The sequence below is a fragment of the Linepithema humile genome, chromosome 7, assembly GCF_040581485.1.
Source record: "Linepithema humile isolate Giens D197 chromosome 7, Lhum_UNIL_v1.0, whole genome shotgun sequence".
NCBI classification, from domain to species: Eukaryota; Metazoa; Arthropoda; class Insecta; order Hymenoptera; family Formicidae; genus Linepithema; species Linepithema humile.
In genome coordinates, this window is record NC_090134.1 from 6,971,560 (window position 1) to 6,983,888 (window position 12,329).

Genomic DNA, 12,329 nt, shown 5'->3' on the forward strand with positions numbered 1-12,329 from the left:
GTTCAATGTGTAGTCTGATACAGGCCTTATACTTCACTCACTTTGTGCGCAACTCTATTCTAAACTATACAGCTGTAGTCAGTGGCGTTCCGTAGCGATCGGTCGGCTTAGGTCGGCTGCAAAATGATGGCGGATGAAAAATTGTTTTTCTCTAATGCCGTCCAACAATTGGCGAGATGTTTAGCCGCTATCAAGCCTACATCATGGGAGAAAGTGAGTAACATTTTTGTGGAATGAATTCGTTGATCGAACGATAATTTTTCAACGATTTAACAAACGATTGTCATTTTGCGCCGTCGTCAATTTTATGTATCGGGGTTAACCACAGGAAACGTCAGCTGATATCTTGACATATCATGTTATGACATAAGGACACTTCTACGATTATTACAGTGATTCATGATAATTGATATATATCGCTGTTCTGTAAAAAATTATAATTACAGCTCGCACTGTTTGAAAGACAGTGATAATATGTTACGTTAACACAAAAGTGGAGCTTACGTGGAGCTTACATTTCAGAGCATTATTTATGAAGTTTACAAAATAAAATTTATAAAATATTAAGAGACGTACTTTACCAAAGTTTATCAAATATTTTGATAGATTATCTAACAAATATTTAAGGAATATTTAATAATTTCTTTAAGTAATCGACTTTTTCTCTTTCTTATAATGTTGTTATTGCAGAAAATAGATCAATGTATTTTTATTTGACTATTTTTATTAAATTAACAAAAGCACTTTTTGTGCTTTATAGGTAGCCAAATTATACAAGTTATGTCCACAAGAATCCGGTCAGGGTGTATTTCGCTTGGATCAGAGGGGTCAGGATGCAACGATTGCACTGGGGATTTATTTTCTGGAGTCCGGTCTGCAGCACCGAGACCGAATTTTGCCGTATTTACTTAGATTGTTACGCGGTCTTCCAAAAGCGGTGTGGCGGGATGAAATAAGATGTTCGCTCACCGAGAGGGTTCCAATAGCAGAGCGCTTCAGCTTCTGCTTGAACACATTGCTGAGCGATGTGGCAGCCAGGTGCGAACCGGCACGGGAAGAGATCATCTCGACTCAGGTTGAAATACTCGCAGTATTGACGAATCTTATACGAGGATACAAGGATCAAAATAGTAATAGGGGCTTGCAAGCAAAGAGTAAGTACAAATACATATATTTGAATATAAATAATGTAGCTACCTTTTTATCATAAATTATGTAGTAATTTTGAGAAATAATTTAAAGAAATATAAATATTCTATTCTTCTGAGAAGTTCAAAGATACAGTTTCAATAAATTAAAAATATATACAAACTTAAAAAATAATAATTATAGTCGCAGGATTTTTTTATTATTAATGTGATGTAATTATAAATACTGTAGAATTTTATTTTGAGCAATATGTGTATATTATTTGATAAAAATTGAGAAACTGATCAATTTACCATTTTATTTGCCATTAATTATATTTTTGACATTACATTCCATTTTAGTATCATTATGCAAATGTCTGGTCCCGGTGCTGATTGGTCTTGCACGGTCAATGGGCCGCTTTGCGTGCACGGATCCGCCGTTGCTCTGCCGCATCTTTCCGCGGCGGGAGACACCCTCGCCGGCGGGCAGCGCGGAGAATCGCTCGATGCCCGACAGGAAACAGCACAGCTTCTCGAACTTTAGACCGATCATCCCGCGATCTCTGAGCGGTAACTTCAATACGATCGACAGTGCGTTGTTCGGCTACGACAGTCACGATTATCATTGCGGCAAAAGACCGTCGCTACAGTCCTTCCTGTCGGTGCCGTACGATCCGACGACCTATTTTTTCAGTCGTTACGGATCGAGTTTCAATCAGTTCCCGCAGATGCGCTGCAACGAGAGCCCCGAGAGACGGGCCGGGATGCAATTTACCGTGGTGCACCTGCAGAGCGTATTGGCTTTGGCGAAAAAGTTACTCACCAAGGAGATTCTCACGTTTCTAGACGAGGAGGCGCAACAAGTGCGTACCTTTAACGTTTTTGTCGCTTGATCGAATCGTTATAACCATAAATTCTAATTGCAATCATTTCAGGTCTACAGTTCCGGCCAAGTGCATATCTTTCCATATCGTACATTTAGCGAGACGATGAATCTAGTGATGGTGGCACTGTTGCGCGAGCTGCTGCAGAATCAGCGCGATTTACCAGCCCCGTTCACGAGGGACGTACAGGAATTCGTGAAGGGTCTGTTTCTCTCGGGCCAAACGGAACTGCAGTCGCGACAGCACGACGCGAGCGAGCGCGAGGATATCGACACGAATTTCCGCACCGTGAATCGCTTTAAGGTGAACGTGATGGCCAACTCCGCCTGCGTGGATCTGCTAGTCTGGGCGATCGGTGACGAAACAGGTGAGCACGCTTGTTTCGCCGTTGGCGAAAGAAAGAAATTCGCAAGCGGCGAAAGCATCGTCTAACTAAAATTTAAGAACACAACACTCACAAGAGTAAATAATCTGTATATTACGAAAGCGTTTCAACGAATGTGTTCGTAATTCTAAGTGCATGGATAGTGTGAGAAATCGACGTTTGTTTGCGCCCAACTGCAGATTTTGTTAAAGCTCTCACATTATTTTTCCAGTATCCGGCGAATATGATTTGTCCGCGCTGTATGCAGATATCAGTTCAATGCTGATCGGCAAGGGTATATTGATTTACCCGTGTGTGCTACTTTCTCGTGTCTTTAACACGTCATTAGTAGTTACTAACAAACATATACCTTCGCTTAGTAGCATAATAATAACGTGCTGATCGCTCCTCACGTAAATTTAACATATTTAACATGTTCAATTGAATGGATGTTGAATCAGTAAATTAACCTGAGACTTGCGTCGTGCGTACCCCCTGTCGAGCTGGCCGCCCCACCTTGCACAAATATAAAAACCAATAGCGCAAAATTATAAGCTATTTTTCGATATCGACTCAGCTTCCCCACAAAAAACATTAAATTCATGCTCAGCGTGACGAGCTCAAAAATTTTAATTTGCGGAATATGAAAGCTCATAAATAGCTTATAATTTTGAGCTATTGATTTTTTTATTTGTGCAAGGGGGGGGGGCAGCTCGACAGGAGTGCGTTTTAGTAGAAAAGTTGATTTTTCTTGAAATTGTGAATTTTTTATACATCAGCTTCTTAAAGTATATTTCTTGTATACAGATTTACATTGAAAAAAGCTCTTGGAAAGAGCTCTTATTTCTAATGTGTCTTGTTTGAGTAACCAGTATCGATAATTTGCAACAAATATATCGATATTTATGTATTTAAGCTTGTAAGCAGTTTTACACATTGATTCTTAGGTGCGGATAGTTTGTGTGGACGACTCGTGGAGAAGATTAATTCTAATCACGGACCCAAGCTCGTGTTGGCGCACATGCCGTTATTGATGGTTTGTCTAGAAGGATTGGGAAAATTGGCGCAGAAATTTCCCAACATAGCCAGCACGTCTATATATTATTTACGGGATTTTCTTATCGCACCGTCGCCGATTCTTCTGAAACTGCATCGACAGCACAGTGAATTTTCCACGAAAGAACATCAGTTTAAAGTGCTCGGTAAACAGTCCGCTTTATTTATATCCACGTTAATTATAAAATTATTATTGATTATATTGAAGTACAATAAAAATATACATATACTGAAATGCGATATTAAAACAGTTCAAGGGAAGGAAATAAACGACACGAAGCAGACGACGTCATCGGTGCAAACGGCGTTCGAGAAACTCCGCGACGCAGCAATCGGCAATCTCTGCATCGCTTTGGAAGCTGCACATTCTGTGAATCCAGATTGCGTGCCAGCGCTCGTGGCCAGCGTATCGAACAGATTGTACACTGCGGCGGACATAAGCGATGGGTACTTTTCAACGCAAAAGTCTATTAACACTTCTTTTTTTTTTTATAAACGACAAAGCGAATTGTATTTTCAGCGAGAATGACGAGAAGTTGAAGAACGAGGTGGTGTCGAGAAACATCGTGATCATGTTGGGTCACGTAGCCGTGGCACTGAAGGACACCCCGAAGACGATGCGCACAATCTTCCCGTTTTTCCAGCAGCTCTTCTGTCGCACTCCCAGCGACCTCGACTTCCTCATAGTGGATCAGTTGGGCTGCATGATCATCGCTAAGTGCGAGCCAAAGGTCAGTGGCACTTGTAACGTTTGGAGTCACTTATCTGCGCGCGAACGAAGGCTTTTCGGATGATCGATTACCGAAGTGCTCGTTGCGCAGATTTACGAGGGGATAATGCAAATGTTCTCCATGTCGTTGGGCTCGAGCACGGCAACGTACGCCGCGAACGACGACCGCAAGCAGTTTTGTCACGTTTCCAAAGCGGTCACGAACGCGCTGGCGAACATAGCGGCGAATCTGCACGGCGAGTCGGAGCTGGACGACTTGTTGCTGCACCTGCTGGAGCTTTTCGTGCAATTGGGGCTCGAGGGCAAACGCGCCAGCGACAAGATGCCGAATAGTATCGCTGCAACGGTGAGATAAAATAATTATTCTATACAAAATTCTGTACAAAAAGCAAGAAACGAGAAGAAAATACTATTTTATATGATGCAGAAAGCGGCTACCAGTGCCGGAAATCTAGGAGTGCTCATCCCCGTGATTGCGATACTGGTGCGACGGCTGCCGCCGATCAGACACCCGCAGAAGCGACTTCTGAAATTGTTCAAGGACTTTTGGCTATACTGCGTTATAATGGGCTTCGCCGCTGATCATCCTTCGCGATTGTGGCCGCCCGACTGGTACGAAGGCGTCAAGGAGATCGCCGTCAAGTCGCCCTATCTTATCTCCCAGACCAGTGCTCGTCTGGAAATGCGGGAACTGCAGTACACGTCCGCGGTGCGCAACGACAGCGTCTCGTTGAATGAATTGCAGGAGCTGCGGAGTCAAGTGTTGAAAATAAGCACGCGGTATGATTTATCTTAAATTGCATCTCTTGGGTCTTTAATCTAAAATTATTTAATAAATGAGTGAACAAACAGCTTAAATTGAAGACTAGATAATAGATATTATATTTTCGCAAGATACTTTAATTTCAAAGCTGCTATAAAATTTCTTACGATTTCTCTTTCAGCACGAATGACATATCAGCATACGTGACCAAGCTGCAGTTCGCACAATGCACGTACTTATTGTCCGTTTACTGGTCGGAAACCCTGCGAGTGGCGAACAGCCCTGAGCCCAGTCTGCAACCGATAATGGAGTACCTGTGCGACACCGATTTGCAGAAGGACAAGAGCGGCATGTGGCAGTGCATATGCTGCGTGGCCGACTCCGTCTTCGCGAAATTCAAGGATGTGATGCAGCGCAAGCCGAAGGACGAGCAGCGCGAGAGGGAGCTCGAGAATCACGCGCAGTTCTTGTTAGTGCGCTTCAATCACGTGCACAAGCTGATCAGGCGAGTGGCGGACAAATATCTCAGCGCGTTAGTCGACGCTTTTCCGCATCTGTTGTGGAACTGCAAGGTTCTTTGGAGTATGCTGGATATATTGCAGGTACATTTATCGTTTTACATGTATATATTTTTTTTCAGACCTTTTTTTACATACGCGATTGTTGCAGATTTTATCATATTCCTTGCAACTTGATCCAAACGAAGAAACTCCCAGCTTGAGAATACCCGGTACACCGTACAGCATCGAACTGATGAATACTATCGAAGCGCGAGAAGTAAGTGCGAATGCGACATCGTTATGTGTCATTTCATACCGTTAAGATGAAGCGGATTCTACGATATCGTGCAACTTGCAGATTATCGTGAAAGATTTTACCGCGAGATGTAAAGGCATAGTGCAGGAGGCTATGAAATGGGCGCCACAGGCTACCAAATCCCACCTGCAAGAATACATCAATCAGATACCGTCTTCTGGCATGCGGCATCATTCCGGTCTGTCGCTGGCCATCGACTCGGTCCTCGAATTCGTGGACACTGCAATTCCCATTGCAGTGCCGGCAAATGTACGTAATGATGTTTCACTATGATATTTCAAGCTCTATGATTTATTTTAGTTGTTATTCTAGGCGTGTTTCGTTTAGCCTGCGTGCGTCAAACTTTTATGAAACACACTCCGTATTTTATGTATTGAGAAATGACAGCTATTATCACTAATTAAGTATATAATCAAATTGAATTATAGACGAATTCGTTGGATAAGAGGCCACGCGGTCCGAAAGGTGCGAGCTCCTGGCTGCTGTCGATGATGTCGACGAGATCGTGGCACGCCGGCGAGGTGGCGGGCATGCTCGCTCTCGCGCGCACCGAATCGCCGACGACGGAAGTGACTCTGGAAGAGTGCAGGGATAAAGTCGTCGAAAGATTGATCGAAGCTGTGCGCCGCGCTTGTCAGGATTGCGACGACACCGTTCATCGCGGAGCTCTTTGGCGTGCCACCGCTCTCTTAATCTCTATGCCTGGTAAGCTAGCCGAGTTTCGCGATGATAATCTATTCGTAAGTCAATTTTGCTAATTTAATTAATTATTCCATTACATTATTAATTTCATTATTTGTATTTTCAGGAATACATAGACGACTGTTGCACATCGTCGCGTGCTCGCAGATAGAATTGTTCACGTCTGTGGCGATGACTACTGCGGTCGAGTGCTGGCAGTGGATCCTAACTGTGCGACCGGACCTGAAGCTGCGATTCTTGCAGGAGATGCTGCTCGCGTGGCAATACACTGTCGATAAGAGAATGGGTCTGTTCGCGCCGAATGAGGAGGAAGTGAGTCCGCTCGCGGTCTACGAGGGCTGTAAGCTCGGACCCAATCCGCCGCACGTGAAGCCGCACGACATCTGGGTGACATTCATAGTGGAGCTCGTCGAGACAGCCAAGTATTGCTGCCAGGAGACGGTCGATATGATCGCCCTGCTGCTGCATCGCTCGCTACTCATGACTGTCGGTGCGTCTGGCGAGGAGCCCGGCATCAATCGACACGTCGCCGCGGTCGGCGTGCGCTTTAAGCTCCTCTCGTGCGGATTGGTGCTGTTGCAAGGTGACGTTCTACCGAGGTAATGTATTCTCCTTGTTTTCGGTAAATCGGAATGACGACAAAGAAATAGAAAATAATTGAATCTATTCGTTAAGTAGAACTTTGAGCAAGAACGTTCTGCGAGAACGCGTGTACTCCAATTGCCTGGATTACTTCTGCCGAGAACGCCAGTTGCCGACACAAGAGATCGACCAGCTTAGTGAAGATATCGTTACTCTGATACGCTTCTGGCAGGTGAGTGCAACGTATCACGCCACTTTTTCAATTAAGACACAAATAGTATTTATATTTTATGATTAATTTTAAATGATTGATAACTGTAATTCATAAGTAATTTATAAAACGGAATTTATATTTATATTTTATTTATAAAATCTTTACGAATATCTCCTTTATTATCTCGATAACTGCATTTAGTTCTGTTTTTTGCGTAAGTATATAAAATTGTTTCATGTATTTCTCACAGGTGATGCACAGCGACAAGAAGTACTTAATGATGACGGGAGCCGATAACGAGTTTGAGATAGTGACATCTCAAACCTATACAACTACGATGATGGTTCCAAGCGAAACGATCGGCTCGCTAGCCGCCACGCTAGCTCCCACGCCGAACGACTACTCGAAGTCTGGCAACGTGTGGATGAACACCATGCCGATGTCAACCAGCAGCAACACATTGGGCAAACGCAGCAATCGCAGCAAGCGAGTTGTAAATGCAAACATCCTCGTGAAGGATTACATCAAGAAGAGAAACTTGATCCTTGAGTTGTTAGCGGTTGAAATCGAAATGTTATTGGTGAGTTATTCGAGAAATTGTAAATATATGAAACTGTAAGATATTTTTGGTGAAAAAATCAGCTTTCCTAAATCTCATATTTTGTTAAGGTCTGGCGTAATCCTGGCGGCCGACCGGAACTTGCGCTGCAAGGAGAAGGAAGTATCGCGGACTGGCGTGCCAAAGGAATGAACGATCGTTGGCGCGAATACACGCGGCTCGCGTGGGAGATCAGTCCTGTCTTGGCAATATTCTTGCCAGTGCGATTGAAGAATCATGAAGTCATTATCAAAGAGATCTGCGGCTTGGTGCGCCTTAAACCCGTACCGGTCATGCATGTGTCGGAAGCATTGCAGTATCTCGTCACGACGGACACGCTACTCAATGACGTACCTGAAGTAAGTTTAGTAATGTTTAAATTAGCTGTTAAATCAATATATTTCATACTTTTTATGATATTAGTAATTAGAAAGTGTTTGTAAAATTATACTCATTCCGTTTTAGTTAGTTTATATGTTAACCTGGGCAAGAGTGTCTCCGATTCAAGCACTGGCGTTCTTCTCGCGACAATTTCCGCATCATCCTATCTCGGCGCAGTACGCGGTACAGGTGTTGGACAGTTATCCAGCCGACGCTGTGCTTTTCTACATACCTCAGCTAGTGCAAGCCGTCCGTCACGACACAATGGGCTACGTAATTGAATTTATTAAGAAGATCGCTAAACGATCGCAGGTAATAAGAATTGCGATTAAATGTGGAAGTCTAACAGAAAAAAAAGTCTTTTTTTACCTCCATCTTATTTTTATTTAATGTATTTCAGGTAGTGGCGCATCAGCTGATATGGAATATGCACACAAACGTATACATGGACGAAGATAAGCAAATGAGGGATCCTGTGCTGTACGACATTCTAGATTTACTGACGAAGAATATTCTGAACGCACTGTCCGGCCCGGCGAAACAATTCTATGAAAGAGAGTTTGACTTCTTCGAGAAAATTACCAATATTTCAGGCGAAATTCGACCATATCCTAAAGGACCGGAACGGAAGGCTGCGTGTCTGGAAGCCTTGGGAAGAGTCAAAGTACAGCCCGGTTGCTATCTACCGTCAAATCCTGAGGCGATGGTCATCGATATAGATTATCAGAGCGGTACTCCCATGCAGAGGTGCGATTAAAAAAGATCACTGCAAAATAATGATTTATATGACGCGTTATGTTGTAAAATATTACATAATTGTCTTTCAATTGCAGTGCCGCTAAGGCGCCGTTCTTAGCGCGCTTCAAAGTGCAGAGATACGGCATCAATGAGCTCGAGAACATCGCGCTCGCGGTGTCGACTAACGGGAAAGTCGAGAACAAAAAGGAAGCGGAGGAGCAAACGTGGCAGGCTGCTATTTTCAAGGTCGGCGACGACGTTCGGCAGGATATGCTGGCTCTGCAAGTGATCAGCATCTTTAAGAACGTGTTCCAGAAGGTCGGATTGAATCTCTTCCTGTTTCCGTACAGAGTGGTGGCCACAGCTCCCGGGGTAGGATATAATATCAATTTCTTGCACGACAGATTGTGTTTTCAACAAATTAATACGTCATTTATAATTAAATTCGTATGTTATCAGTGCGGCGTGATAGAATGTGTGCCGCACGCTACGTCGAGAGACCAGCTCGGCCGTACAACAGACAGCGACATGTATCAATACTTCATTACGCAACACGGCGACGAGACGACCAAGGAGTTCCAAAACGTTCGTCGCAACTTCGTCAAGTCGATGGCTGCCTACAGCGTGATCACCTACCTCCTGCAGATAAAGGACCGTCACAATGGCAATATTATGATAGATACTCAAGGCCACATCATACACATTGACTTTGGCTTTATGTTTGAGAGCTCGCCCGGCGGTAATTTGGGCTTTGAGCCCGACATCAAGCTCACCGACGAGATGGTGCTTGTGATGGGCGGCAAAATGGAGGCCGCACCGTTCCGTTGGTTCATGGAACTGTGCGTGCAAGCTTTCCTCGCAGTCAGGTGAGCAAATAACTTCATTTTTTAAATATTTATAACACAGGATGTCTGCAACTATATTCATATTGATGTTTAGATATATCTTCAATTAATATTGTGCAATGAAATATTCTTTATTAAATATTTTCTTATTTTGTAGGCCATATCAGGAGGCCATCATCTCCCTCGTTTCCCTCATGCTCGACACGGGATTGCCGTGCTTCCGTGGGCAAACCATTAAACTTCTACGCAGTCGATTTGTGCCGACCGCCACCGATCGTGACGCGGCGATCTTCATGATCAATGTTATACGCAACAGCTACCTCAACTTCCGCACGAAAACTTATGACATGATACAGTATTATCAGAATCAGATCCCCTATTAAACTGTTGCCGGAGAATTTACTTCCCCTTTCACTCCATCCTCGTAATTGTTAGTTGGCGGCGTTTTGCGTTCGCTACGACTGTTGTTATATCGGGTTAGAAACGGGCATCGTGATGCACCGAGTTGTTAGATATCGCAGTATAACCGCTGATTCTGCGAAACTGTACAAATGCATTGGTGTCAATATTTTTTTTAACCCTACATGTATTTTATGAAGACATTTCGCTCTGTATATGTATGTAATAATGTATTATATTTATCTACAAGATTGTCTATATACACATATATGTATACGTGTACATCTGCCTTACGCAGCATATCTGTATATGAGTACATTCCTGTTTATTATTAGTTTATGCGCTGTTAATGGTTAAAGATTAAATTAAATTAATTTAACTAATGGTGACTTATTCCAAAATTAGAATAACAGGAATATCTCTCTAATTTAAACTAATTTTGACAATATAAAATAAAGCAAATTTTTTATTTCAACAAAGATTGTAATTGTTAACAATTAATTGTTAACATAAATAATAAGTTCAAATTTGCAAATATATGTATCGATAAAAATTGATACAGAAATGCATGGAGAACATTTTAAAACTTGTTCCATTTCGAAGTTTACTGCGTTAATTCTTTTAAATCGTGTTCTCCTAATATCTCGAATGCAACTTCTTAATTTGAATATCAGAACTCGTTTCACATTGCTTAGCTAATAAGCTCAGCTCTTATCTAATATGTTTCTCGCATATCAAAATGTTCATGGATCGACTTTTGACCAGTTCGATTTTTGACCAGTTCAACGATTGTGTAACAATTAACCAGTCGTCAAACTATTGATCGCTGTGTCTTCTATGGTCGTCTAAACGTAGACGACGTATGTTTACGTACTAAATTTGAGGTTAACTATTTTAATTGCAATTTGTGCTGTTTCACAAGCTGTTGGTTAAAAAATCAATAAATTTTTTGAAGAAACATGTCGGGTTCAGTTAAACATCGAACTGTTACACCGCTAATAAAACTTATTCAAGATATTGGACGAGGTGTAAGTGATGACATTTACTCTAATTATGTAATATTCTTTATATTCTTTTATTTATTTTATATATTGTATTATATATATTAATTAATTTATTAATATCACACACAATACTGTTTTCTGAATAAAATAAATCATTTATTTGAGAAATGAACAATTTATCTGTAATATCTGTTGACGAAAGGTTATGTTCATAAAAAATATTGAACTTTATTTAGAGATTAAATTGATAAGCACTTAATTAATATTAAAAGTATTTTACTTGCAAATTATATTTGCTTGTTTTTAATCTATTTGCATGTCTTCTTGATGGAAAAATGTAATAGAAGTTTTAGAGTTCTAGAGAATTAAATGATAAAATCTTGTAGTAAACATTATATTATTAATTGAAAGTAATATAAGTATTTTAGTTTAGTAATATGATAATATATTTTTAAGATTTTTTATTTACATGTTGCAGAGAAAAGTTGTGTTAGCCAGTAGATATGCTGATGAGCAAGCTGCTCGTACTCAACCTCCACCAGATATACCTGGAGGTCCATATCATAAAACTTTTGAAATTTATTATTATGCACGAGATGCCAGAAGAGAAGTTCAACCACCATTACTAATTAGCGGATCGAAACAAATTGGCAAAGAGTAAGTATAATTGTCAATAAGTTTGTACATTAAATGTACATTCTTATTTTTTGTTCCTTTTTGATCATAAATGTATATTAGAATAATTTTGAAAAAAATAATATAAAATAATACAAAAGATTTGATATATAAATCTTTATATATAAAAGAAATTCTGTTTTATGAAATAAATTTCTAAGCTATTTTTTTTACATATCATATATTTTTTATTTTCAGGGAAAAGGTTCCAGAAAAGAAGTATTTTACTCCAGCAAAACCTTATAATTGGGATGCTTAATTTTAGAATAAAAATAAACATGTCAGTGATGTTATGTCACAAACCATATCGTAACATTGTTCAGTTACAGGTTTGTTGACTTGATTATTGTATATAGAAAATAGATTAAGCTATTTAATGAGTGCTGCAATATTTTTTTCCACTACATCCATAAATAATAAACACAAGTATCCAATATTTTTGCAAAAA

At 41.0% G+C, this 12,329-nt stretch overlaps 2 protein-coding genes across 3 annotated transcripts; both read left to right on the forward strand.

Annotated features, from left to right (window-relative positions):
- The first annotated feature begins 58 nt into the window (after positions 1-58).
- On the forward strand, positions 59-11,230 carry Pi4KIIIalpha (phosphatidylinositol 4-kinase III alpha). 2 transcript variants are annotated; one of them, XM_012359426.2, is made up of 23 exons: positions 59-213; positions 761-1,154; positions 1,491-1,993; positions 2,066-2,381; positions 2,611-2,673; positions 3,326-3,580; positions 3,686-3,881; positions 3,955-4,165; positions 4,256-4,510; positions 4,592-4,944; positions 5,109-5,529; positions 5,597-5,704; positions 5,786-5,992; positions 6,172-6,448; positions 6,552-7,044; positions 7,124-7,259; positions 7,492-7,821; positions 7,911-8,198; positions 8,305-8,532; positions 8,621-8,967; positions 9,054-9,330; positions 9,418-9,824; positions 9,961-11,230. In XM_012359426.2, exons 1-23 carry the CDS (start codon positions 124-126, stop codon positions 10,184-10,186), a joined length of 6,381 nt encoding a protein of 2,126 aa, XP_012214849.1. In that variant the 5' UTR covers positions 59-123; the 3' UTR covers positions 10,187-11,230. The 2 variants fall into 2 exon arrangements, with proteins under 2 accessions (XP_012214849.1, XP_012214850.1); XM_012359427.2 differs by lacking the exon at positions 2,611-2,673.
- LOC105667601 (NADH dehydrogenase [ubiquinone] 1 alpha subcomplex subunit 7-like) lies at positions 11,088-12,261 on the forward strand. Its single transcript, XM_012359482.2, has 3 exons — positions 11,088-11,230; positions 11,685-11,863; positions 12,080-12,261. Exons 1-3 carry the CDS (start codon positions 11,162-11,164, stop codon positions 12,138-12,140), a joined length of 309 nt encoding a protein of 102 aa, XP_012214905.1. The 5' UTR covers positions 11,088-11,161; the 3' UTR covers positions 12,141-12,261.
- Positions 12,262-12,329: the final 68 nt, after the last annotated feature.

What these genes read in the sequence shown, in the direction of transcription:
- Pi4KIIIalpha (XM_012359426.2), top strand. Translation starts at nt 124, where the DNA reads ATGATGGCGGATGAAAAATTGTTTTTCTCTAATGCCGTCCAACAATTG. An exon ending in TTCAATGCTGATCGGCAAGG is followed by an intron (nt 2,674 to 3,325) that starts GTATATTGATTT and finishes ATTGATTCTTAG; the next exon opens with GTGCGGATAGTTTGTGTGGA. An exon ending in GTATGCTGGATATATTGCAG is followed by an intron (nt 5,530 to 5,596) that starts GTACATTTATCG and finishes CGATTGTTGCAG; the next exon opens with ATTTTATCATATTCCTTGCA.
- LOC105667601 (XM_012359482.2), top strand. Translation starts at nt 11,162, where the DNA reads ATGTCGGGTTCAGTTAAACATCGAACTGTTACACCGCTAATAAAACTT. An exon ending in TTCAAGATATTGGACGAGGT is followed by an intron (nt 11,231 to 11,684) that starts GTAAGTGATGAC and finishes TACATGTTGCAG; the next exon opens with AGAAAAGTTGTGTTAGCCAG. An exon ending in TCGAAACAAATTGGCAAAGA is followed by an intron (nt 11,864 to 12,079) that starts GTAAGTATAATT and finishes TTTTATTTTCAG; the next exon opens with GGAAAAGGTTCCAGAAAAGA.